The sequence below is a fragment of the Echinops telfairi genome, unplaced genomic scaffold, assembly GCF_000313985.2.
Source record: "Echinops telfairi isolate 266 unplaced genomic scaffold, ASM31398v2 ScPeMD7_7424;HRSCAF=8462, whole genome shotgun sequence".
Taxonomy (NCBI): domain Eukaryota; kingdom Metazoa; phylum Chordata; class Mammalia; order Afrosoricida; family Tenrecidae; genus Echinops; species Echinops telfairi.
This window is the reverse complement of record NW_022111324.1, coordinates 61,671,922-61,699,080: the sequence shown is the minus strand read 5'-3', so window position 1 is coordinate 61,699,080 and position 27,159 is coordinate 61,671,922. Positions and strand designations below refer to the sequence as shown.

At 45.5% G+C, this 27,159-nt stretch overlaps 1 protein-coding gene across 1 annotated transcript in view; it reads left to right on the top strand.

Annotated features, from left to right (window-relative positions):
• Positions 1–27,159, top strand: part of PTPN14 (protein tyrosine phosphatase non-receptor type 14) — a 164,175-nt gene that overhangs the window by 37,605 nt on the left and 99,411 nt on the right. Inside the window, exons 2-3 of the mRNA XM_004699891.4 lie at positions 5,107–5,423; positions 15,921–16,090. Of these exons, the coding sequence (XP_004699948.1) occupies positions 5,250–5,423; positions 15,921–16,090 (344 nt within the window). The 5' untranslated portion in view covers positions 5,107–5,249. The remainder of the gene's footprint in view (positions 1–5,106; positions 5,424–15,920; positions 16,091–27,159) is intronic.

The window sequence follows — 27,159 nt, the reverse complement described above, 5'->3', positions numbered from 1 at the left end:
GGGGGGGGGGTGTTGGCAATTAATTTCTTTGGGATATGGCATCTTTCTGGTCTGTGGGACCACTCCCAGGATAAGACAATCAATTACCAGAAAAGGCATGTCCTTTTAGAATTCTCGGCTTTATAGTACCCTCTCCCCACAACAGGCACCAATGCACAAGGAATTGGTCATTGCTGAGCCCGCAGCATTAACTTCTTTTCAAAGTCCCAAATTCCTGCAGTCATACTGTAGGCTTCTGCAGGATGGAGACAGAACTGTGCTGCTGCCACCCCCTCCTACACATGGAAGGCCACCACTGCCTGTGGTCCCTCATTTGGCAAGTTGTGAAGGGGGGTTGAGTCCAGGTAGTTAGAGCCTATGAGTCCTGGTGGCACCATGGTTTAGCGTTCAGTGCTAACCAGAGGGTCGGAGTTTCGAAGCCACTCTGCAGGAGAAAGACCCAGCAGTGTGTTTCTGTGATGGTTTACAGCATGGGAAACCCTTTGGGGGTTACTGGTCTCTTAGGGTCACTGTGAGTTGGATCCCACTGGACAGTAATAATGGGTACCTGGCTACCATGTTTAAAAAGGAGCCCTGGTGGCTCAGTGGGTAAGTGCTCGGCTGCTAACTGTATTGATTGGTGGTTCGAACTTACCCAGTGGATTCTTGGAAGAAAGAACTGGCCATCCAGTCCCATGAGGACGACAGCTGGAGACCCTGCAGGTAGCTTTCCTCGGTCATACTATGTGTCTGTGAATTGAGAGTTGACTCAGTGGTACTTAGCAAAATAGCCACTCCTGAACAGCTGTTTATAGTAAAAGAGCAGACCACGTTGGCTAGGACAGAGCTTTCCCTTCAGGCTTCTGGTTGGGGAGCTAAGATGATCTGAAATTACTCTGCTGTGAGAGAGGCTGGGGGGCAATAGGCCAAATGGGGAATAAGCCGGAAGGCAGTGTAGGTGGGGCTGGTATTCCCAGAAAAGAAAAGGCATTTGCTGCTGCCAGACACCATCCATATTACTGACAGAGATAAAAGGAAGGACAGACAGCTGCGGTCTTTCCACACTCTGAACCGGCCACTGCGGCAGATGGTCATCTTCAGGTGTCCTTGACTTTGGGTGACAACCAGGCAGCAGTGGCTGAGGTGGGGAGAAGACCCTGTTAGTTTTAGACGTGGTCAGTCTTCCCATCGGAGTATCACAGCTTCACGTCAACTTCTGAGTCCTTCTTGGCCTTCTTCTTTTCTTTCAAAAGACTTTCTCCACCGGAGGCGGCTAAGACCCCCACACCCATGTTTGCACAAATGTTTTGTTCTCCGGTGGAGCAAACCTAGCCTAGTAGGAGGGAGGATGGGGGGGCAACAGCCTGCACCTACTCAGTGCCCACCAGAAACATTTTGTTTGTTTGTTTGCTCTGTGCCCACAACCCTGTAAGGTAGATGGGCTCTTGCTAGGTGATTCAACTGAGGCTGAGAGGGGATAGTTTGGCGTCAAAGCAGGCCTCTCTGGTTAGAGCCAGTTCTTGCCTGAAGGTTTGTGCTGATGCCTTTCCTGACTAACCAGAGGGAACCTCTGAGTGCAACTCATACTCACCTCTTATCCAGTGAGCGTCTCTCATTACAGGCCTCCATGCTCAGAGCCAATTGCTTTTCTGACTGGAAAACATTGGGATCATCCTTCCTGAGGCAAAGACCTCGGGACCGAGAGAGTTCTGTGGGTTTGGGGCACTTTCTCTGGCACACTTCATCCTTTGCTCTGCACTCCAAATTACTCTAGACCTTAGTGTGCAAGGCTCCTAGGTTCTTAGATGCCACTTTTCTTGCTGAGACGCCTTGAGGAGAAAGAGAATTTGGCAGGCCTAATTTTGACAAGAGGGTACATTTCTGTTTCTCTAGGGGGGCGGAAATCAGGAGTCAGCACGATCAGTTTTACTCAATTCAAAGAAAAGAAAAGGAAAAGGAAAAGTGCGGCTCTAACTTCCGTGAATGGGTCTTGCAAACAATGGATGCTTGATATTACCTACCAGACATGTTCTTGAAAAGAAGACAAGTAAAATGACATATTTTAAGGGCTCTTTTATATTAAAGAGGTTTCCCAATTTTTAAAAATGCCTCCAGACTTGTTCAATGACTGCCTAATGTACTTTTTAAAAAGCAAGTGTCATTTTAAAAAATTAATCTTTTGAAAAGTGGGTCTCACAGTAAAAAATATTAAAGCATGACAAATCTGTGACCTTTGTGTGCGAATTTGGCATTTCGCTTTAGGCTTTATAAGGTTCGTGTGGTAAAGTCAATATGACGAGGCCCCAGAGAGCCATTTGGGGAAATGAGGAAAGGTTGCTAGGTGCCAGAACGATTTAACAGAGAGGAGGTCTTTGGAGGGTGGCTTCATGTCAAATACACTAAATGGCAAAGTATTCTAATCCCTGCTTTCTCTGCTAACCTAAGACAAAACAGGGGCTAGACTTGAAAATAACAGCGGGGAATTGGCCTATCTTTAAGATAGAACTTTCGATGTATATAAGGATTGTGATAAGCGTTGTACGAGCCCCCAATAAAATGATTGAAAAAAAGAAAGATAGAACTTTCACCTGTGTGTGGCGTTGTCCCAGAGGTCCCTGGGTGGCGTAAACATTGACCGTGCTCGACTGCTAACCAACATGTTAGAGGCGTGAGCACCCAGCAGTGCCTCGGAAGAAAGGCCTGCTGATCTCGCTCTGAAGCCCAGTGCATAACTTACCATGCCACCGGGCTCCTACCTGCCACTATAGGTCCTTCTTAAGCCAGTTTCTTATATAATCACAGTTCTATGCTCAAAACCCAAAGAAAATGCACAACAATATGTTAGCATCATACTGTATCCATTCTCTATTTCAATTTTCCTAATTAATCTCAATATGTCTTTCAAAGGTATTTTTTTAAAGTCAGGATTTAACCAAGGGACACATTGCTTTGTGTGTGTGTGTGTGTCTGTGTGTGTGTGTGTGTTTAGCAATTCCTTAATTTTTTTACTCTAGTATAGCCTACTCACCTGTCTCACCCTTGAATTTTTGTTTCATGATAATTGACTTTTGGAAGGATATGACCAGCTTTCTAATAACTCTTTGTTGATGTCTTCCTTGGCAGGTTTCCTGGTTAATTAAACACTTTTAAAAAGTTATTGTTTTTTTAAAAAATAATAAAATTTTAATATGGAATATATTAAAATCGCTACCAGACTCTGAGAAAACTACTGCCAATTTTGGTGAACTTCACATCCTTTTACATTTGCTTTTGCGTGTGTATTTGTTTATTTTGGAAAGTGGGACCATCAAGGCATACGGATTGTTTTGCGGTTTACTCTATAATTCGGTGAACTATGTACTGTAGCTGGCATCTCATAGAGTGAGAAGTAGGGAGTGCTATTGCTCATGGCTGAGATAAATTTGCACCAAGCTAGCCACATTCTTTCAGAGGTGTTTAAACTGAGACACACCCCAAATGTAAAGTACCTGGCCCTGGCATTAAAAATGTGACTGGTGTCCACAGAGAAAACGTTTGTTTATTTTCCTCTGTTTGGGGTTCTCCAGCTCACGTAGGAATTGAGTCTTGGCATCTTCTGTCCTGTGCTTCAACAAGTTTGGCCTCTGTCTTTGAATTCTGGCTCTGTTGTTTTGGGGGTAGGCCCCCCCTGTAGTCTTTCCTGCAGATCCCAAGAAGTCAGGTTGGCCAACTTTGGAAGAAAACCCGAGACACTGCCAACTTAAAGTGATCTAGACATGTTAATATATTTTCCCAAGCCGAAGTCTCTTGCCTATGTATTTTAAACCACCATAAAACATCTACCTGTCATGCTAAGGAATGTGCTGGCTGTGTGGGAGTCTCGGGGGAGTGTTTTGCTGTGTTCTAGGGTTGTGCCCTGACAGCCTCTGTGAGGCTGGGTCCTGGCAGAGGGTGACTTAGCCTTATTGAAGCCTTTTGTTGATGAATTCAAGAATGCATGCAAGTAAGTCGTTACTCATAGTTGCTCGTCCGAGTGCCTCGGGGCTCAGGGGTGTTTCTTTGTCAGCTGGTGGAGGAAGGGGAAGGGTGTGAAGCTGAGCTGGGTCTGGAGCTAACAAAGTAGTCACACGAGCGAGAGATGGGCCGTGAGGTTTCGTGAGAACAGAGAACAGGAGAGCTGTCAGTTGGAGGATGCCCTTCAGGAGCCTCCCCAGAGGAGCACTGGGCTCAGGGAGGAGCCGGGAAGCTCGGCTCCTGTCCGTGTGTTTTATTGCTAGTGCTCTGCATGGCGGTAATGCCATTGCTTCCTGTGGTCGGGCATTCTGCTAGCACTAAGTCTTGTTCGTAGCGAGGCACATTAGCTGTAATTTGGGCACAGGACTGTGCACAGAGCATTTTGTAAAGGAACAAAATGATAATAAGGTGGCTAAATATTGGCCTGAAAACAAACAAAACCAACTGAAAATGATAACAGGGAGTGGTTTTAAGTGTGTTCACTCTTTCGTATGTTTTTAAAAGGTTATGTGGAAAGTAGCTATTTAATGTTACCTCTGCCATTTTATGTCGCCCATGTTCGTGTTAATCTAACGATATTAAAAAATGTTTACCTCAAAGTAAATAATTCAACATGTAAAAATTATAGAGGGACCAGCGGGAGAAAGAAAGATAAGACTTTCTCCTTCCTTGAAGAGTTACAGTCTCGGAAACCCACAGGGGCAGTTCTACCCTGTCCTATAGGGTCTTCTGAGAGTCAGCATCAACTCCATGGAAGTGAGTGAGTGAGAGGGAGAGACAGAGACTATCTCCAAGGAGTGAGGAGGGACAAGGTGACAGTTGAAGTTCAGGTCCAGGGACCACTTAAATCGTGGAGTCTTACCCTTGTGCAAAATGCACAAAGGTCTTGGATAGACAGGGTGCCATTTACTCTGTGCTCCCTTGCTGACTGTTCTCTCTCACCCAGCCTGTTTCCTCAGTCGTAAAGTGGGTTCTGGATATCACTTGTGTAAGATAGTAAAGACCATGGCCTTGCCCAGACACCCAGGAGCTGGGGCTAGCTGCGTGTGTGTGGAGTTTGGCGCTGCCCTATCCACAGCTTCCCTTGCAGCGAATGACCTTGTCGTTTATTGTCCGCTTGCCACTCTATTCCAGAGTCCCACCCTGGGAATGGACACCGTCTTCCACCTCTGGAGGAACATCATCAGTAGTGGACTCACCGCACCACGAAGCTGCTAAGGACGTCTCCTGGACGCACTAGGCAAGCGGGGAAGGCGGCATCCGAGGGCCGCAGAGCCATGCCTTTCGGTCTGAAGCTCCGCCGGACGCGGCGCTACAACGTGCTCAGCAAGAACTGCTTTGTCACCCGAATCCGCCTGTTGGACAGCAATGTGATCGAGTGCACGCTGTCAGTGGAAAGCACCGGCCAGGAGTGCCTGGAGGCTGTGGCTCAGAGGCTGGAGCTGCGGGAGGTAAGTGTGTGTGTGTGTGTGTGTGTGTGTGTGTTTGCGTGCACAGGCACACACACATGGAGTTGTATGAAGGAGAACCAGCCATCTGTCTCTTGGCACTCACCAAGTTTTTCTGTCCAAGAAGTGCTTGTACAAAAGACCAGTTATTCTTAGCAAGGGCTTGCTCCTGGATGGGGAGACCTGCCCTGGAGCTGGGAGAAATAAGACCGCCACCTGGAGCTTGCGTTGGGCGGTGGTTTCCTGTCTCTTTCTGCAGCGGGAAGGGCTGGGGGAGCTGGAAATGAGAGGTGCTCCCCACCAAAGAAATTTGCTCTGTTTAAAACAATCTCCAGTAGCTTGCGATTTGTCATCTGGCTGCCTATCGGGAAAACTCCCACGAAGCAGCTGCTTTGTTTGTTTGTTTCTATATTTTCTCCTTCAAAAGGAAAACCAGAAAGAAAGAAAGATGGGGTGGGGGTGGGGGTGGGGGTGGGGCGGGCCCACATTTGAAGTGAGTGTGCTCAGGGAGGCTCCTTGTAGTTGCCTGTGAGAAGACAGATTTTTTTGTTCCTTTTCAGATTCCTTGAGGTTCTTGCTTTCCTTCTACTGACCCCCAAGACTTCTCTTGAGTCTTGAGGTAAACAGAGGGTTGACTGGTTCAGACTGTCATGGGGTCCCTCTATAAAAAGCTGGTCAGGCAGGATGTCCTTTATAACAGGCTAGCCTGTATAATGTTCCCGTCTTTCAGACACGCAGGAGCATGGGCTCTGGTGAGGAAGCCTCACTCCAAGTTGCTTGCAGCTTGAGAGCCCTGTACCGTGTGGGCCAGTGGGAGAAGGTGACGGTTGCATGCTCGTAGGTTCTGAGCGGTCTGCAAGCTCCTCTGAGATGCAAGACATTCTGAGAGCAAGAGCTGTTGGGTCCTTATCTTAGGCCCTGGGTTCTCGGAGGGAGAAGGAACAGCAGTGCCTGGTACCTCGGGACAGGGAAGAGTGGGGGTGCCCTGTTGTAAGTCATCATATTGAGTCTCTTCCCACATTCCTCATCCTACAGCCTCCTCTCCTTAAATGAGGGAGTTATATTAAGGCTGGCTAGCCTCTAGGAGAGGGTTTTACCTGGAGTAGTTCTTGCTCCTGCTTCCCACCGTGTTTCTACTCTGGTGTCAATGATAAGCGTCTTCCCTGGACGTTTATTTTCCTATATGAGATTGTCCTGCCCAACGATGCATCGCCGAGAGCTGATGCAATTGCATCAGCATGAACAGTGTTCTCACCTCGCTGTCTGGCAGCAGCTTCTCTTTGCTTCGTAAGGAGCATAGTACCCAGTTACCATCTAATAGCTCCTGACTCATGCAGGTCCCCTGTGTCTAGGGTAGAACTGCGGGCCAAAGGGTTTTAAATGGACTTTTCACTCCCCCCACCCCCCGCTTCAGGAATCAGATCACCAGGCCTTTCTTTGGAGGCACCCATGGGTAGACTTGATTCTCACCCTCCTCAGCCCCCACCCACCCCTTCTAGTTTACAGCTGAGAACATAAACCATTTGCCCCCCGCCAGGCACAGGCACATGTGTGTAATATATAGATGGGTTGAAGGGAAGATGAAGGATGTGGGTTGATTGGGCAGAAGACCACTCTAAATTATTCTCAAATTTTAAATTGTAGATAGATTTTTATTTTTTTGTAGATTTTTAAATGTAGTGACTTTTTCCTTTCCTAGTTATTTTTATGGCCTTATAAAAAACATTTAATCTATAATTCCATATGTGAGGAATGCTCTTTAAACTCATGCAGCCATGCAGTGATGCTGAATGCAGGAAGATCACAGGCCAGTTGGTAGAAAGTCTTGTGGATCCAGTGGTGATGGAAGCATCTCAGCTCTGGTGTGAGTCTCCACGTGGTTCCTCCAGTTCCAGGGGTCTGGGTGCATCGGTGTAGCTCATGTGGCTTGTCAGCAGGAAGAAGAAGCAGAGAAAGAGAGAGAATCTGGCCTCCAGTGAGCTATTTATTTCCATGGCACCTCCAAATGAAGTTATTAAACTGCAACCTGATTGACAGGTTAGACTCTACCCCTTTGCAAGTTGACAGGAGATTATGTAAGTGCCATGTTTATTATGTAAGATTATGGTTGAGCATTACAGTTAGGCCTTGGGAACAGATAGGTGAATGTGATAGTCTCTACTGTCAATAGCGCTGGAGTTTAGGGTACTACCAACAAGAAACAGAGCAAAGGGAGTGGCCCCCAGCTGAAACTCAGAAACAGGAAGGAGCATGGGGCTTCTCAGGAAGGGCAAAATTCAGTTTGCACTGGTCTGTTTGTGTGTGATGGAACCTTGGTGGCATAGTGGTTTATACATGGGCCTGTAAACTGCAAGGTCAGCAGTTCAAAACCATCAGCCACTCTACTGGAGAAAGACCAGGCTTTCTACTAATGTAAAGTATTATTGTCTTGTAAACCCATAGAGGCCATTCAGTCTTGTCTAGTGTGGTCACTGTAAGTCAGCATTGACTCAAAGGCAGTGAGTCTGGTTTGGTTTGGTTTTTGCGTGTGAAGGGCACTCTGGTGGCATGCTGAGCGTTAAGTGTGGAAAGGTAAGCAACAGTTGACTTAAAAGGCTTGGTATGTCTGACTCAGAATTTTAACTAGGCTCAATAGGACAGGGTTTCTTAAAATGTATCAGGAAGAATAATTAGAATAACAGCCACCTTTCAATGGACCAGCTAGTGTACTGGGCACTTTATACACATCTCATTTGATTCATTTAATGAGTATGTAAGGTGACTACAAATACTATCCCCATTTTGCAGATAGGAAGCCACCACCACACAGAGGACCTGCCTGTGACACTGAGCTGACAATGTTGTGAGGCTGTTGGACCCTAGGTAGTCTAGGTTTCAGGAGCCCTGATGGCACTGTGGTTAAGCACTAGGCTGCTAACCAAGAACAGATTTGTTCATTGAACACTGATGACCCTAAACCACAGAGTGGTGGGATGCCATCAAGAACATTACATACTGAGAAAGCAAAGAGGTCTTGAAAAAGACAGGAAAGGGAGAGGAGATTCTAAAACTTGCTCTTAAGCCTAAAGTAGTCAAAGCAAAAGGAAGAAATGATGCATTAAAAGAAATGAACAGAAGATTTCAAAGGGCATCTAGAAAAGACAAAGTAATGCAAGATAATGAAATGTACAAAGACCTCGAGATAGAAAGCTCAAAATGGAGAGCACCCTCAACATTTCTCAAGCTGAAAGAAGTGAAGGAAAATTCAAGGCTCGAATTTCAATATTGAAGGGATTGTATGCGTGAAATATTGAATGATGCAGGAAGCATCACAAGAAGATGCATGGAATATACAGAATCACTATATCAAAGAAGAACTGGTCTACATCCAGCTATTTTAAGAGGTAGTGTTTGGTCAAGAACTGATCACATTAAAGGAAGAAATCCAAGCTGCACTGAAGACATTAATGAAAACCAAGGTTCCAGAAGTTGAAGGAACACCATTTGCAGTATCTCAACAAGCTTTGGAGGCACTGGAAGCACACACTTATCTATGCCAGCAGCTTTTAAGACATTTATCTGACCAACCCACTGGAAGAGGTCTGTATTTGTGCCCATCCCAAAGGAAGACAACCCCAAAGAATACAGAAATTATCAAGCACTATCATGAATATAACGTACAAGTTAAACTTAGAGTTGAAGATAATGCAGAAATAGTTGCAACAATACATCAGCAGGGAGCTGCCAGATTCAGAAGAGGATGACATTGCTGACATTAGATGGATCTTGGCTGAAAGCAGAAAATACCAGAAAGATGTTGACTTCTGTTTTATTTACGGTATGGATCCAAAATATTGAATTGTCCTCATGTGGAACTTGTACATACACCAAGAGGCAATTGTTTGAACACAGCAAGGGAACATCATGATAAAGGGAGAAAATATTGATTTTTGTCAAGGATTTCATTATACTTGGTTCCAGAATTAACGCCTAGGACAGCAGGAGTTACGATATCAGATGACGGATTGCATTAGATAAATCTGCTGCACAAGACCACTTGCAAGTATTGAAAAGCAAGAATATCATTTTGAGGACTAAGGTGTGCCTGACCCAAGCCATGGCATTTTCATTGACCTCACAGGCCTGTAAAAACTTCACAGTGACAAAGGCAGACCAGGGAAGAATGGATGCATTTTAGGGTTGATGAATTATAATGTTGGTGAAGACTATTGAAAGACGGCTGGAAGAACAAACACATCTTGGAAGAAGTATACGCAGAATTGTTCTTAGTAGTGAGGACAAAAAAAAGAAGTGAGGATGTTGAGGCTTTGTCTCACATACTTCGGATTGTTATCCGGAAAGACCAGTACTTGGGGAAAAAAACATCATGTTTGGTAGATTTGAGGGTCAGATGCAAAAGGAAGCCACACAATGACATGAAGTGGCACAGTGCCTGCACCAAATGGGCTCAGACAACAAATGTGAGGATGGTGCAGGATCAGGTAGGGTTTTGTTATTTTGCTATGAGTTGGAACCATCTCCAAAACCCTTAACAACAACAAGAGATAATAGTGCAATTTTATTGTCTACTGGAGCATACCTACCATATCGTTCTCTGTGTTTGCAGAGGATTAAACTAATCAACATTGATTAAGAATTGACTCACAAAGCCCATCTATTGACAAGTGGACATCCCCTCACAGAAGGGTCACAAGGAAGAGATGAGCCCATCAGGGTGCAGTATAGCACTGATGAAATACACAACCTTCCTCTAGTTCTTTAATGCTTCCTTCCCCCCACTATCATGACCTCAATTCTACCTTACAAATCAGATTAGACCAGAGCATGCACACTACTACAGATAAGAGCCTGCAACACAGGGAATCCAGGAGAGATTAAACCCCTCAGGGCCAACAATGAGAATAGAGCTAGATACCAGGAGGATTAGGGAAAGGTAGGGGGAGAGAGGGGGTATCGATCACAAGGGTCAACATATAACCCCCCTCCCAGGGGGACGAACAATGGAAAAGTGGGTGAGGAACGACAGAGGATGATGTAAGATATGAAAATAATAATCTATAACTTATCAAGGGTTCATGAGGGAAGGGGTAAATGAGCTGATATCAGGGGCTCAAGTAGAAAGAAAATACTTTGAAAATGATGATGGCAACAAATGTACAAATGTGCTTGACACCATGGATGAATGTACGGATTGTGATAAGAGATGTAAGAGCTCCCAATAAAAGTATTTAAAAAAAGAAGAAGAAAGAATTGACTCACAGTGGAGTACTGGAGAGATTCCAGGTCTTTGAATTTTGTATTACATTTTTGCCTTTGTAGAAATTCTAATGTGGAATCATACTACCTTAAGTCAGCCCATGGGTTAAAATGACCCCAGTGCCTCCATTTTCTCTATTTCACCTGTGGAGGTGACGTAACTCCCTGGTCTTGGATCCAGTAAGCCTTCATCTTTCTGTGTATTCTATGTGAGCCCTGCTCCCCCAGAAGGGAGACTTTTCTTGGCTATGAGAGTTGCTTGTTGGCTTGCGTTGCTCTGCCATTTCTTTTCCTGTAGTTTTATGAAGAGGTTGGATAAGAAAATGAAGATGGTGCAGTTGTTAATTACAGACTTGTCAGTCATAGAAACCCCAGATCTACCCAGAGTTGAGGTTGATTGCACACAAGGTTGTTTTTTTTTTCCCCAAACAGTTATCCATCTGATGTACGGTGGTTTATTTTCCAGAGCCTTTGGAATGTAATTGCGTGGAGTGCTGCCTCGGAGCCTGCGTTTAGTCATTTTTCTGAAGTGTTTTCCATGCCTCAGTGGAACTTCTCATACTCTTAGGCAACTCCCGTGTATTTAATGTGGAGACGTACCAAACCTCTCCACTCCTAATTTACGGCCAAAACGCTGGGGCAGGCAGACAGCCTATTACAACCTAACTCGAGGTATTTTAAACTTGTTCTTCTGCATGATTAGCCCTTCAGAATGCTTGAGATATGGCCATGGGCTTAATCCCTCCTAACTGCCAAGAGCACATCTGTAATTCTTGCCAACTGTGAGCATCAAAGCCATGCCATTGGTCACATAACGGGAGGAACAAACCCTCAGAGAACCTCCCCATGAAGGTGGCAGGCAGCATCACCGCTGTGCAAAGCAATAGGGGAGGACATCAAACCCCCCTTCAGCTATGTGTGCAGGCCTTTCTGGGCCAGACTCGGCTCGTGATATGGAATGAGAGTTCTTAGTGTGACACTAAACTATTCACAGGCAGCCCTGCCAGCTGCAGAGATGAGCCCATCTTTGAAGGCATGCAGCCTTCATGCTGCCTTTTTAAGTATGAAATCCCCAAACCAAATAAGACAGAAAGTGACTCACGGGACAGCAGCATTTTAGCCTGACGCTGCTTTCGTTATTTTACTACAGAAGGAGGTGTGTAGTAACTCGTTCAGAGACGAGGCTCCTCTACCTGGGAACCCCTTCTGTTTTCATCCTTGCAATAACCCCTTGCAGAGCTCATGGCACCTGAGCTCCCTGCTGTCGGTTTTCTTCGAGAAAACTTGAGAACCTGAAAGGGGGAAGGGGCCCTATCCTGACAGACTGAGAATTGGATGGGCTTGCCTTCAGCATGGCGCCCCAGTCAGAAGAGAAAGCAAATGTTTCCAGTGTTTCCTCAGACAGGAAAATGGAATCCTTTTGGTCGCCATAGAGGTGGTTTCCGTTTGAAATCAACCACCACCGTTTCCTCGACCAGGTGGCAGTGTTTAGCAGGGAAGCTCGGTTTCCAAAATTGAGCTAGCGTTTAACTGGCCACTCTGTCATGAGGAGGCCTGGTGTGGTCTCAGCTGGGCCTGATGGGATTAATAAGCCCTGGGATAATATGCAGGAAGTTGAGTGGTGAGCGTGCGAGTTTAAGGGAGCTCCTAGGCTCTGTCTCCATCTCCGGTGCGGTGCTCCTGAGAGGCAGCGGGATGCAGGGATGCACGTGCGCTTGTTGTAAGCGGGGGTCGGGGGTCAAGCAGGCGAAGAACGTTCAGGAGGGCCGCCTTCTCTATCGAGTATTCCAGATCAGGGATACAGCTAGCGGAAGAAAGAGGTGTAGTAAGGTCAGAGTGGAGAAAGTTACTTTGAGCATAGCTTCCAGAAATAGTAAGGGGCTCTCTGTAAATGGACTTCAATTTCTACTAGATAAACGAGGACAGCATTTCTAAAATTAAGAAGGCCCTGACTACTAGAAACTGTGCCCTCCAGGTTATCTACCTCTCCCAAAGCTACTACCCACCCAAACCCCATTTCTCAAGTAGTCACGGGATTATTTCGTAGGTCACTTGCAGGATGAGTCGCCCTGAACTATCCTGCATTATGCGTGGTGTCCTGTGTGTGTGTGTGTGACATTAATTATGGCTCCACACTATTAGTTACCTTACCCTGATATTTCTTTGTTCCTCATCCTCTTCCTTTTCAGTTTGCGTGCTTGTGTGTGCTAGAGCGTTTGTGTGCTTATGTGTGTGCACACGTGTGTGTATGCATATTTGTAGTGTGTGTGCAGTGCGTGTGTGTGGGTACTCCAGGGAAATCTTTTCTCGGGTCTATGTTTTGTGGGGAGCATTCAGATCTGGTTTAATAATCTGGATGGGTAGGAATTTGAAGAAATGTTAATAAAATACCAGTCTTAAAGGCATATGGATAATTAAAAACATTTTTTTTGTTTCCAAATTCAGTTGTAGAATGGCTATGCAGATACTGTAAACCCTTTGTAATTTTAATGGGTGTTAAAAATTGAGTGGAGAGTGGTCAAAAATATTTTCCCCAGATGTCAAAAGTACTTTGTAAGATAATAAATCATGGTGATTCTTTTTGGCAGTTGTGAAGCACCTCCTCAAGCCCCCCCCCCCTACTTATGCTTAAAAAAGATGCTGTTCCAACACTAATAATGATTACATAGCACATTTCAGTTTCTCTCTATATTATCTCATTATAGACAGGCTCACTCTAAGCCACAGAAAACAGTGGAATGCCCCAGTGCGGCACCGGGCTCCCTGAAGGAGCCCAGTGTCATGGAGGACTGCCCTGGGTCCTTTTCAGACAGGTTGATTAAATTAAGAACCCAGATTACCTCATTTTAGTTTAGCTTAAGCCTGCGTTGTAGATCCCCTAAGATAGCAGCTGAGTGATGTTCCAGTGTCTCATGAACACCTGTAATGAGATTCTTCAGAAAATCTCATTATTCAGACAGTCACGCAGGGCAAGTACTGTTTTGTAATGATTATTTTCCTTAGACCTTTAGAATGTTTATGTCACATATAAGCCTTCCAGCTCTTCATTGGCTCCTCTTGTTTCATTTCTTTCCATTTGACCTCAGCGCTCTGAGGGGTGCCTGGGGTGCTCATGCAAAAGGGTCCTGGCGCTTGCCTGCTTTCACTGACCAGTGATGACGACGGCAGCCGTGGTGGGTGGTGATGGTGCTTCGGTGCCGCTGAGTGGGTTCTGACTCACGGAGACCGTCTGGAGGACAGAGGGAGAGCTCTCCAGTCCTGCAGCATCCTCACGAGATTGCCGTCTCTGAGCCCAGGGTTGCAGCCACGTTGTCAATCCATCTCGTGAGAGAAAGCTTGCTCTCAATCGTTGCCCTTGTACTTTACCAAGCATGATGTCCTTCTCCAGGGACTGGTCTCTCCCGACCACGCGTCCAAAGTATGGGAGACGAAATCTCGCCAGCCTCTCTTCTGAGAAGCCCAGTGGCTGCACTTCCCCCAGACCCGCGTGTCCGTTCTTCTGGTGCTTTATGGCAGAGTCTGTGCTTTGCCAAGACCATCCTGTAAACACGCCGACCCTTCCTCAGTTCCTTACTCTCTGCTGAGCCCCCATATACGTATGAAATTATTGAGATGTCCACGGTGTGGGGCAGGCCTGCTTTACTTCTCCACGGGACACCTTTGCTGTTTGACACGTTAAAGAGGCCCTTCGTCATGGCAGGCTTGCCCGTTGCGTGACTGTTTGAAAGCCTCCTGGACGTGGCGGTGCTGGTAGGGACAGCAGCAGGTGTGGGGAGCCCTGCGTATGAAGTTCTTCATCATGGACTGTGAACATGATTTATGGGCATGGTTTCACACATACACCCAACAGCCTTGGGGCTGATGGTTCTTAGCACCATTCCCACTTTACAGGTGAGCATGTTCTCGGCCAGGGAAGCTCAGCAATGTGCACAAAGGCATTGGGCCAAAGCTGGGAAATAACAGTGACTCCAGAGCCTGTTTGCGGTCAACTCAGCCATGTTTCCTTCCCTCATACCGTCAGGCACCTGGGAACAGCTTGACTAGACTCAAGCACGCTGGGGAGCGAGCAATAGCATCAGACTCCACTCAGCCAAGTTTGTCTCAAAATCGCCAGAAACATGGCCTGGGCTCTGTATTGGCACTCCTGCAGCTTGAGAAATGCACGCATGTCTGTGGTGAGCTCACCCTTTGGGGGAAAGCGGAGAGACCCTTGCTCCCATCTGAGTAAAACCCACTTATAGGATCTCCTTGTCAAGCCTGCATCACAACTTATAGTGGCTGGATTGAGCTGTGGTTGAGTTGTGGGGGCAGCCAGCTGGGGTGGGAACGCTCACCCAGGAATGCCCTTGGAAATGAAACATTGTAATAGAAATGACCTTTTGAAGGCAGGTTTCCAGGTGTGTTGTAAACTCATTCTAGGCTATAATTGAAATATGAAAGAATGCTTCAAACACGGTCATCTGTTTTTCGGTGATTGTTGTGCTAATCCTTAAAGCCCAGCATGAATTCATACAGACGTGGCCTGGGAAGCATGAAAGCGCCCCTGCTCCTCATTTCGCATGTTGTTCAGAACGAAACTGGTTGAGGTTTCGACTGAAGGTGAAGACCTCCTGTTCATCTATCAAACCCTACCGCAGTCGTCCCCATCCAACCTTTGTGGCAGCAGGGGCAGGGGGGCTCGTCCACTCGGCTGAAGACTGGGGAGAGATTTGCAGCAGTTCACGAACACTGAAATGGGAGAGTGTCAAATGGCTTTGTTCAGGTTCTAAAAAGAGTGACGTGCAAATCTGGGGCCGTGTGAAAGTGCTCTACTGGCAGAGGTTTGGTCTCGGGAGTTGAGTAATGAGTTTACTGGACAGCAGGCTCAGGGACTGTGCTCGCCTTTGCCAGCATGTTCCATGTGAGATCACACACCATTCAGCCGGCACATGGGATAGTCAGCCTTCTGATCTTAGCCAATCGGCAACCTGCTCCGACCTGGACACCTCCCTCAGCCAACATAGGCTCTGTTGGTGCCCAGGGCTCCACAGAGCCTTGCTCCGAGCCCATGTACAGAGAGCAGTGGCGGGGTGAGTGTAGGGTACTCGCTCTGCAGATGCCGCTTCTTCCCTGAAAGTAAAAGCTGGGTTCCTGGGTACGGGCCGGACAACTGAAGTTGACACCAGGCATTGGCCCTTTGCTCCCTGGGTGGTCTGGGGATGCTCTGTAAAGAATGCACTGATGGGATTTCACTCTTTTATCTAGACGCACTACTTTGGCCTTTGGTTTCTCAGCAAGAGCCAGCAAGCACGATGGGTGGAGCTGGAGAAGCCTCTGAAGAAACATCTGGACAAATTTGCTAATGAGCCTCTGCTTTTCTTCGGAGTCATGTTCTATGTGCCAAATGTGTCCTGGCTGCAGCAAGAGGCCACAAGGTAGGTGCTGCGCCCCGCTCTCTCCTCCCCCACCCCCCATGTTCCATTTATGGGTGTAGACTAATTGTGAGGCTTCAGATAAAGTAGATGTGCTGATTGATGAAGGGCGGGAGGGTGGACGGGTGGGGCAGTTGGAGCAATAGAACCGTTGCTGTGCAGCTGTAGAACCCTTGTGCGGATTGATTGGCTAACCCCAGTGGTTCCTGGAAGGTTGCAGGAGTGAGGTCAGCTGGAGCCAGGTAGAAATTAGAGCTGCAAGAAGTGTTTTATTACAGATGGTGGGTGAACGAGTGCTTCCAAAGTTTCATTCAAGAGGGGGTGAAAATCACCACCTGCTGTGTTTTTATGCACGCCTCCCTTCCAAGGACCCACAAGCGACGTGTCCCACTCGACTTCGGAGTCGAGGATTGGGCTGGCAATGACAAATAGAGCCCGGCTGTGGGTGGGTATGGGGCGGGGGCACTGAGGGGAGGGTGCTGGCTGGCCTCGGTTAAGTAAGAGGAAATGGGAAGCAGTGGACCATGGAGAGGAGACCTAGGTGTTGGTGCCTCCCTGCTGCTCAGTGACTGTGCCACCTTGGAGGAGTCACCCACGTGTTCAGGATGGCATCTGCACTTCTCAACTTATCCAGGGTTTTGGATCAGTTGCTAAAGTTTTGACATTCTGCGACTCTGTGTGGGAAGCAAGTGCGTTTTTGTTGGTGTGGGGTCAGCTCTTTTATCAGTAGGTGCTTTTAATGAGAATACCTAGCTTCTCCTCACCCCATGGGAGATGTCCAAGAGTAAGATGTCGTTCACAAAGCCCCTGCTTTTGTGCCCTTTCCTCGGTCGTGGGATCCGCGTGCTCACAAAGCAATGCGGGTGGTATACTTAGAAGAAGGAGCGATCTGTTTGATGCATGGCTTCTCCGATGTTACATTTCTGAAAAGAAGATGCCCTTGTGATTTTTCTAGCCATGTTAAGTGATAGCTTCTATTTCTTGAAAGTTGATCCAAAGTCGAGGTGTGAGCTAATGGAGCCATGAGGTCACGCACAGTCTGACCGGGAGACCGTTGGGTTCTGTCTTCCTGCGCCGCTCGTTGCAGCTCTCGGTTTCCAGGTTGTTTCATCAATGGAAATCCTTCTGCCCCCAAATATCGTTAGCTTCTTGAAATGCATGGGTCCCCTGGCCCTGGAATTCTCCTGGAGTATTCCACCGTGAATTCACACCACGCTAGGAGTACCAAGTGCCCTGGTGGCATCGTGCGTTATGCACGGAGTTACGAGCTGCAAGGCCAGCCGTTTGCACTGACCCGCAGGTTTGGAGATGGAGGCTTTCTGTTCCTGCAAAGGTTTGCAGTCTCAGGAAGCCGAAGGAGCGGCTCCACTCCGTCGTCCCGGGGGGGCCGGGATGAGTCCTCGTCTACTCGATGACAGTGAGAATGGGGGAGCAGGGGGTTAATAAATACTTGCTGAACTTTTTTGGGGGGGAGGTTATTAAATGCAAGGCCACCAATGACACAGGTAGAATTCAGACCCTAAATTAGTTTCTATTATGAAAAGCTCAGTGTATGCAAAAAAAAACAAAATGAAGTGTTACTTCAGAGAGACTTATTTGTGAGGGAAAATAGCCAGAAGGAGCTTTACCATAAAGATACATTTGTGAAAGCAAGAAACAATTTTCATTAGGAGCTTTTTTTCCTCTTATTTAAACCTGCATGTAACTCACCACCCTGCACATACAACACTTAGCCATTGAAGTGGAAGTGCACGTTCAAATCCTTGAGTCTGGCTTTTCTCAGACTGGAGTGTTGTGTCTGATTTTTTTAAAAAATAAATCATTTTATTGGGGGCTCTTAAAGTTCTTTAATAATCCATACACCAAGTGTATGAAGCACATCTGTTGCCATCACCATTTCCAAATTGTGTCTAATTTTGGACACAACATTTATTTTAGGAAGAGCATTGTCATACATGATGTTTTCCAAACAGCAAGATCTGGAAGCCTGGTATCGAACAGGCTTGTTCTACAATCTCTCTTGTTGAAGGAGAGCAGTTGAAATGGGGAAGGGCACAGAAACTGTGCATTTTAAAGAAATAATGCATTTAAAAGAAATTGCATTATAAATTCTTTTTGTTTAAGGTCCGTTAACCTTAAGGAAACAAAGACTTACAGGATGCAGTAATTGTCTCCTGAAATTGGAAGGCATCATCTTATGGGAAGGGCAAATTCGGTGTTAGCTGTAAAAGTCAAAATTAAGGCCAATAGTAAGTAGTAAGTTCAAGGGCTTGAAAGACTTTGGTTATTTTGGCTCATCTTAGGAACACAGTGTCTCATACTCAAAGCCACATAAAATTGGGACAAGTAGGCTCCTGAAAGGGTTAGTGGTGTGGTTCTGGTACAAGCTGGTGTTGTGTGTGGAGTGTTGGAGAGGAGACTGCCATGTTGGAGGTGTCAGTATGGATTCTGGGACTGCCCCCGGAGTCTTAACTACAATGTCTAGAGTTAGCGCTCTAGAGGAAGGATGTACTCTCAGAGGAAACAGCATTCAAGTGACTCTGACGTTCACAGAGGCTTGAGACTCAGTGAATTAGTTAACCTCTGGAACGCTTCACAATTGTAGATTTTTACAAGTATAGGTAAGCCTGGAACGTCAGTAGGTATCAGTTCAGAATGTGTCAATATTTGCATTCATAAACTAAAAAAAACACCAAGTAAGTGCTTATATCTTACAAATTGAGGTACCAGGTAAAATGTTTTGCTGGTGGTAATTAAGGACTCCCCCACTTAAAAAAACAAACAAACAAACAAAAGAAAGAATTTTGCTTTGTAGCTTGGTTTATTTAAGACAAGATTTCAGAGTAGATGTAAACATTTCAACAAAGCCATGTCAGTTTCAGGTATCACCTTCTCTGTAGGAACTACAACGTTTGAAGGCACTGGCCCAGGAGAAGTTCTTTTTCAGCATCGCTGCCCCCACCCCCAAATGGAATGCGCCTGTGGTATCAGAGAAAGTCAGAGATAGGAGCCAGGGAGATGGAGACATGCGAGTGCCACCAACAGTCCCAGACATGATTCAGGGAAACATGCCGGGAGTTGTTGGCAGATGGACTACACTACAGAAGAGCCATGCTTTGGGAAGAACAACTGTCTTTAAAAGCTCAGACCTTGTGGGTTTGGTGTTAGAGACAAACAGATGAGTTGAACTCATGGTGAAGGATGCTGCTGACCTCTCATTAGGAGCCTTTGGGACTTGGAGCCTTCTTGGGAGGTTCTAGAAGCATCCGGAATTTGAAGTGAGTCTTGAAACCATCTCCAGAGCAGAGCAGCCAAGGAGAAGCAGCGGTAGGGGTGGGGCAGGATTCCAGAGGAATGCTTTACAGAAGACCAAACAACATTCATTAGAGCGGGTTAATGACTAACTCTCCAGTCACCTGGCTGCTATATGACTTACCACGCATCTCAGGTGGAGGTGGGCCCTGGGATCTCTGGGTGCACCTGGGATCTGCAGTGTCTGTCCCAGAACAGTTAGTCTTTGTGATGCCACACAGAGGGCGATATTTGCATAGATTAGAAATAGAAATCTGTCTTTCATTTGTGGGCAACCGTGTTGGAGGAGGCAACCCTTCAACCATCTGTGCTTCAAAAATAGGCCTTTGTCTGGAGCCAACCAAACTTGTTTGCAATGGCCTGGCTATTTCACTTTGAGAGTAAAACAGGTTCTCTAGCTTTCGTCATGAGCGGTTATTTCATAGCTGTGGATAAGGGAGTGGAGAATCAATACTTGGTTGTTACTGGTCATTGGCTGTTTTTGGTTTGTTTTGTGAGTTCATGTGCATCAGGATTTTTAGGTATAAAAGGAAGAAATCTTTTACATTTATTTCCTGTCCTCATACAAGCCTACCCTTGGAAGCTTGCAAGTCAGTAGCATGTTCTGAACAACACAACAAAAATTAGAGAATGAAGTTGATGGCCAATTTTTCAACGCCTTTAATGAAGTAATCAAGTTTTAGTTTGCTTGTTTTTATAATTAGGAAATTAGAATGTCGTACTTTTGGGACATAGTGCATCTCATCCAGTACGAGGACTGTTGGATATAACTTTGGTGTGGGACTTGCCAAGATGCCATCGACCGAGTCAGAGAAGAAACAGCAAACTCAGGTCTTACTGTTAGGAGATGAAGACAGAAGATTTCCACAGGAGAATATAATCAGAGCACAAATAAAAGGAGGGTAAAAAATCCTTGATGTTACTACAAAAGTGTAACCCTAGGGATTCAAGAGTGGAGAGCCCTTGAACTTTGTGAACACATCTCCAAAAGATTCACTCCATCACCTTGGGGCTTTGGGAAGTATTTTCAATGCTACCTTTCCCATTTTGGTTAGACTGACTCAAGGGATGGGACCACCACCTGTTTTCCAATGAGCTTGGCTTCACGTGTTTTTCTCTGCCAGCTTTTCTGTTCTGTGAAGGGACTCTTGCTAGCAGTTCATCTTCGCATGGTGTTCTCTTGACTCAAAGGAAAGAGTTTTGTAATGTGTTTTATTGATTTGCATAGCAACCGGCACATTATCAACACATAACTTTCAGATTTTTTTCTGGACACGGGGGAGGAGAGGGGAAGATTGTAAGACGGAAAGAAATTCTCCGTTCACCAGAAGGATATGTAATAATAGCAAGTCAGAGCCCTGCTGGCCAAGACCATAGCTGTTCGCGTAGATCTGGGGTTTTTCCAAATCTCGTTAAGTGAGGAAGGCTTGCTTTTGGCTCTTTCTTTTCTTTTCTCTTTTGCAGTTCCAAGGAGAAAACTTTAAGAGAAAAAGTAATATTTGGAAGAGAGAATTGTGCTTCAAAACTTAAGTTGTTAAGTGTGTAAACAGATTTTCAAATGTTAAAACCTGGGCATTTTTATTTTTACCCAAACATGTTTATTTTTATATTATTCAATGTTACATGACATGTCTGCATGGTGCAGCCCAAGGTCACTGCCAGTGAGCTGATTCCAACTCACAGGGGCCCTGTGTGGGATTTCCGAGGCTGAAAATCTTTACAGGGGAAGACAGCCTCATCTTTCTCCCCCGGCAGGGCAGGTGGGTTTGAACTTGTCTCAAAGGAAAGTTTTGGACTTTGCTATTTTAACAGTCCAGTGTTTACCCAACAGCGTAAGCAGGTCTCCGTTGCATGGTACACTAAAAACAAACACACTCACTGCTTTTGAGTCGATGCTGACTCATAGGGACCCTATAGGACAGGGGGGACTGTCCTTGTGGGTTTCTGAGACTGTCACTTTTCATAGGTGCAGGAAGCGTTCTCTTTTTGCCAAGGGGCTGCTAGCAGTTTTGAACTGCTTACTTTGCACATCACAGCCCAATACATAACCACTCCAACCATCAGGGCTCCTTTGCATAGAGGCGTCTAAATGGCATCAGGAGGTCAGACAGCATTTCCTTCTTTCCTAGTGTCGGTTTCTAGCTGGGGTAGGCAGGTGGGCTGCCTGTGATAAGCACTGTACCAAAGGAAATGAGTGTGATTGCTCTTGATAACAATTGCTCTACTCATTAAGGGGAGCTTTAGCACCTGGGGGAAACTCCATCGCCACGGGATGGCTCCCCGGCCTGTGAAGAGCATGTCGACTCTGTTTGCACCCAGGTCCCAACTTTCCTGCTTCTGTGGGTCCCCGTTCTGTGCATAATGTGAATTTTGCCCTGCCATGAACTTCGGTTGTGTATTCATTATTAAATGTGGTTCTTGCCTGTGAAGAACCTATAGGATAGGATGGCTTTATAGGATGAATTATTGTGTTGGGTACCATAAAAAGGGCAATGCATTTGTTATGATGATATTGTTATTAAGTACCATCAAGCCCCTATGTACAGCAGAACCAAGCCCTGCCCAGTCCTGTTCCATCCTCACAATTGTTCCTAGGCCCGAGCACATTGTTGCAACCACTGTGTCAATCCATCTCCTTGAAGGCCTTCCTTTAAAAAAAAAAAAATGTTATTATAGTAAGTATCAGAGGAACTAAAACAGCAAAAATAATGTGGAGACTTCACATCATGGTGATCTTATTGTGTGTCAGAATAGAACTGTGCTCCATAGTATTTTAGATGGTTGTATTTGGGGAGGTAGATTGCTAGGTCTTTCTTCTGAGGTGCCTCTGGATGGACGTGAACCCACAACCTTTTGACTACCAACTAAGCCCATTAACTATTGATACCACTCAGGGACGCCAACAAGGAAATTCTCCAATTCACCCACTGTGATTGAGTCGATTGCAAATCAAAGCAAATATATATTCACTCCTCACCCCCACCCCCTGAAGCCTTCTAAATCTTTATGGGAACCGACAGCCTCATATTTCTCCCTCAGAGTGGCTGCTGGGTTTGAACTGCTAGCTCTTCACTTACTCAACAGGACCACTAGATCTCCTAAGAAGGGAATCAGATGGGTACAATTTTAGACAAGGAAGGGATGGGGGCCCTGTTCTTCCAGTTAACTTTGGGACCTATGGCCTAATGATGACAAAGCCAGACTAGCTTAAGCTCAGTCTATTTCCAGAGTTGATCTGGTTCCTAACACCCCGATAAGACAGGGCAGAAGTATCCCATAAGGTTTCCTTTACAGGAGCAGACCACCATGTCTTAAATTGAAGCAGCTGAGCACTTAACCACTGCACCATTAGGGCTTCTTAAAATGACACTTTTCCTCTCCATGAAGGTAAAATGGCATTCTGTGTTTCCTTGTTTTTAACTGAGTTTTCAGGAAGTAGTTCCCGGTGACCCTATAGAAAGTGTCCGCCCTTTCTTGTGAATTGGGATTCTTTCCCCCACTGATTGCTGCTAGTCAGTAACCTTCCAGTGGATTCTGGCTCCTGACATCCCAGCTGGCCTCATGCACATCTGACAGCAAGTTTGCTTCCAGGGCTCAACCTGCCTCCTAATTTTGGTGGTATGTCTGTTGCCGTTTATGGTACCTTTTATTTTGTTTCTCCCAATTTTTTTATTATTGGAAATGCCATTTTAATAATATTAAACATTTCCCGTGGGCTGGGAAATAAGGGATTCCTTCAAGCCCAGGTGCAAGATTCTGCCCAAATTCACTCTGGATTGAATAATTTGCTGAGAATGGCAAATCCTCCTCCTGGCCAGCTCCCACTGGTGAATGGAGACTTGTTCTCAAGAGCAGCGTGGTTCTCTGCCAGATATTTTAAGATGCTATTGATACTGGAATATAATCTCAAATATTTTTCTGGGCCATTAATGTAATCTATGAGAACATGTGAGGGGGAAATGGCTTTTTATAAACAAACAACAACCTTGAAGAGAGGAATTACTTTCTCAAAAGATTGACCACAAAGTGAGTGGCCATTTGTTGCTTGCCGTTGGTTTACTATTGCAGCCTGTACTCAGCCTGTTCCATCCTGGATACCTTGCCAGTTGGTGGGAATATAAAAATAAAGGCACAGATCTTAACATTTTCCCCAAAGTCCTGGATCTCTTTAGTAGCTTTTTTTAAAAAAGTTTTTTTCTCCCAACAGTTTTATTGTCTATAATCCACATATCATACAATTCAGTAGTTTAATCACATCAAGAAGAGTTGTACAATCATCACCACAGTTAGTTTTAGAACATTTTCTTCATTCTTGTACTCATCGTTATTAGCTCCCCATTTCCCCCCACCCTCTCCTGCCATACCCCCAAGGAGCCATTACTCCAGTTACTGTTTCTATAGATTTACCTGTACTGGATTTCATATACAGAAAAACATTAAACAAGCAAACAAAACCTAACAACAATTTCAAAGGAAAACATTAAAAACTCCAATTGAAAAGAAAGCATAAAATATTAAAAATGAATACAAATTTAAATGGATCATAAGAGAAATCGAATGATAGGGTACTAGAATTTAACCTAACTGTGTCTACAATGATCTACTTTTCAATGTATCCTGCATGATAGTAAGGCTGTTCACATCCCCAGTGCATGGTCGAAGGGATTCACTAGGGGCTTAAGCCACATGTATTTCCTCTTCAATTTTTTTTAAAAACTGAAAACAGCTTTTAAAATGGGTCAAAAGAGAGATTAAATGATGAAATTGTGGTAGTTACATAATCTGTTGTCAACTTGAGACTTAAGAGTGAAGGGGTGGAATTTAGCCTGTCAATCAGGTTGCAGCTTGATGACATCATTTGGAGCCGCTAAGGAGATAAATAGCTCGCTGGAGGCAGGACACTCATTCACTCACTGAGAGACATTCTTGGTGACAAGCCACGTGGAGAGAGGCTGATAGAGCCAGAGCCCTGGAGCTGAGGAGCCACGTGGAGACCCATGCCAGTGCTGACATGCTTCCACTGCAACTGGACCCACAAGACTTCCCACCCACTGGCCTGTGATCTTCCTGCATTTGGCGTCATTGCACGTGTTGCATGAGTCTGCAGAGGAATTTATAGACTGGTACTGGACATTTGGGTTAATATCAGACTTATGGACTGAACTGGACCGGGATGCTTTCTTAATGTACAATTAATTACTCTTTGATATAAAATGCTCTCTTACACACATATGAGTGTCTCCGAATTTGTTTCTCTAGTCTACCCAGACTAACATAAGCTGGTTCTGGCCCAGGCCGCCGCCGCCGCCGCCTCCTCCTCCCTCTCCTCTGTTCATCTCTGTGAGGCACCAGCTTTGCAGGTGGTGCTGAATCTGATGGTAAGGAGTGTGACTAAAGACAAAAAGTATATAGTGCAAACCCTCAGGGGAGCAAAAATATAATCTGCACTGTTTCTGCAAATGCACAGAGAGAAATGTGGCCCTGGTCATTTGACTTCCGCACTTGACTCACTGGAGAATCTTCGCAGAGACTGCAAAGCTGCTATGAAAGGTATATAATTTCCTTCAGGGAAGTGAAGGAATCTGCTTGTTTCAACCCTCACCTGTGGCCTCCTCACGATTTACTGTGAAGTTGACAACGCTGATGTTTACATTCAAGTGAGCTTATTAGTGCTTACTGCATGGCAAGGGTCTTGTAAATGCGAAGAGTTGCATTTCTTTTCCCTCCTTCTGGAAGAAGAGACTGTGGCGCGGTGGTTAAGCATTCAGTTCGTAACCAGAAGGTTTGCAGTTTTAACCCACCAGCCACTCCACAGGGAAACAGTGGCTTTCTGCCTCCATGACAAGTACAGCCCCGGAAAGCGGATGGAACAGTTTCCGCCTGCCCAAGAGGATCACTGTGCCCCAGAGTCAATTAGAAGGCACTGCATTTGCTCTTGGGTGATGGAAAAGATAGCATTTGCTAGATAGGTATGCACTCTTTAGGCAGCTTACTGCCAGTAGAAAGTGGGCTACTGTGGTTGTTACATAATCTGTTGTCAATTTGAGACTTAGGAGTGAAGGCGTGGAGCTTAGCCTGTCAGTCAGGTCACAGCTGAACGACCTCATTTGAAGACGCTAGGGAAATAAATAGCTCACTTGAGGGGGGACACACACTCACTCCAGACATTACTGACGGCAAGCCACATGAAGATACGCTGATGTCAGCCAAAGCCCTGGACCCAAAGGAGCCATGTGAAGACCCACACCAGTGCTGAGATGCTTCTACCACAACTGGATCCACAAGACATTCTACCCACTGGCCTGTGATCGTCCTGCATTCAGCGTCATTGCATGTGTTTCGTGAGACTGAAGAAGACTATATAGATTGGTATTGGGCATATGGGCTAACATCAGACTTATGGACTTGATCTGGACTGGGCTGGGTTGTTTTCTCAGTATCCAATTGCTCTTGTACATGAAGCTCTTTCTTATACACATATGTATGTTTATGAATTTGTTTCTCTAGTCTACCTAGAGTAACACAGTTACTCACAGGGCTGCTAGTTGAAAGGTCAGCAGTTCAAACCCACAAGCTGCTCAGAGGGAGAAAGGTGAGGTTTCCAACCCCTGTAATTAGTCTCAGAGACTCACAGAGACAGTTCTACCCTGTCCTATAGTGTCACGGTGAGTCAGAATCTGCTCAGGGGCAGTGAGTTTGGTTTTATTTAGGTGTTGTCGTGGGAACCCGATGTTAGTGGCCGTCGAGTGGATCCTGACTCACTGTGGCCCATGTGTTACAGAGTAGAACTGCTCCCTAAGGTTTGCATGACTGATCTTCACAGCCGTGAGTGGCCTAGGGCACTCTCCTGCCCACAGAAACCTGCTCTGCACACGCAGGGCACTCTCCAGGGCATCCAGCAACAGTCACCAAAGCAGATCTCCAGGTCTCTCTTCCGTGGGAGCACCGATTGGTTCAAACCACCAAGCTTTAGGACCATCAGGGAAAAAAGTGATGCATCGGTAAACAAAATGAAGTTATCCTTGAAATGTAATCTGATGGCTCTCCACTGTTTTCATTTTAGGAAAGAGAAAGCATATACAGTAAAATAGAACTGTGGATGCATATGTGTTTTAAACTAATACCAGGAACATAGTTTATTGTTCACTGCAGATGCCTTTTAACAAAAGAAAACTTAGACTTTGCAAAGGAAATAAGAGGAGCCATTTGTATTTCAAAAGAAGCTGTCTGTTAGCATTCATGACTACATCTGAAAGGTTTAATTTGCATGCTATAAAACAAAATATACTGTCACCTCTGCTGCTTGCCCCTCAAATAAAGCAGTGTTTACAGCAAATAGGGGTAGTGTACCTCAAAGAAACCTCTGCTTTAAAGTGTTCTAAGTATTGCCTGTTTTAATCTTACAGTTGATTGATCTATTCTTAACCTCTCCCAAATGAAACAGAAGCAATGTTTCTGTCAAGCAATCTTCGAGATCCTTAACATCTTTGAGCAGAGGTTATTGATTTTGTTTTTCTTGTATTCTTGATTTCTGAAGATCCTTCTGTTCATTTGTGCACGCACACGTTCATTCGGGCTACATAGTTCTTTATTAGTGTTCCATTGCAGACGTCTAAAATAAGATCCAACATTCAACCCACGACATAATAAATATTTGTAATAGAGCATGGATTAGAAATGTTAAGTATTTTACTTTTCAAGAGCTGACTAGAACAGGATGATCCCAGGCTGCCGTGTTTACCTTTTACTGAGGGTGGAGA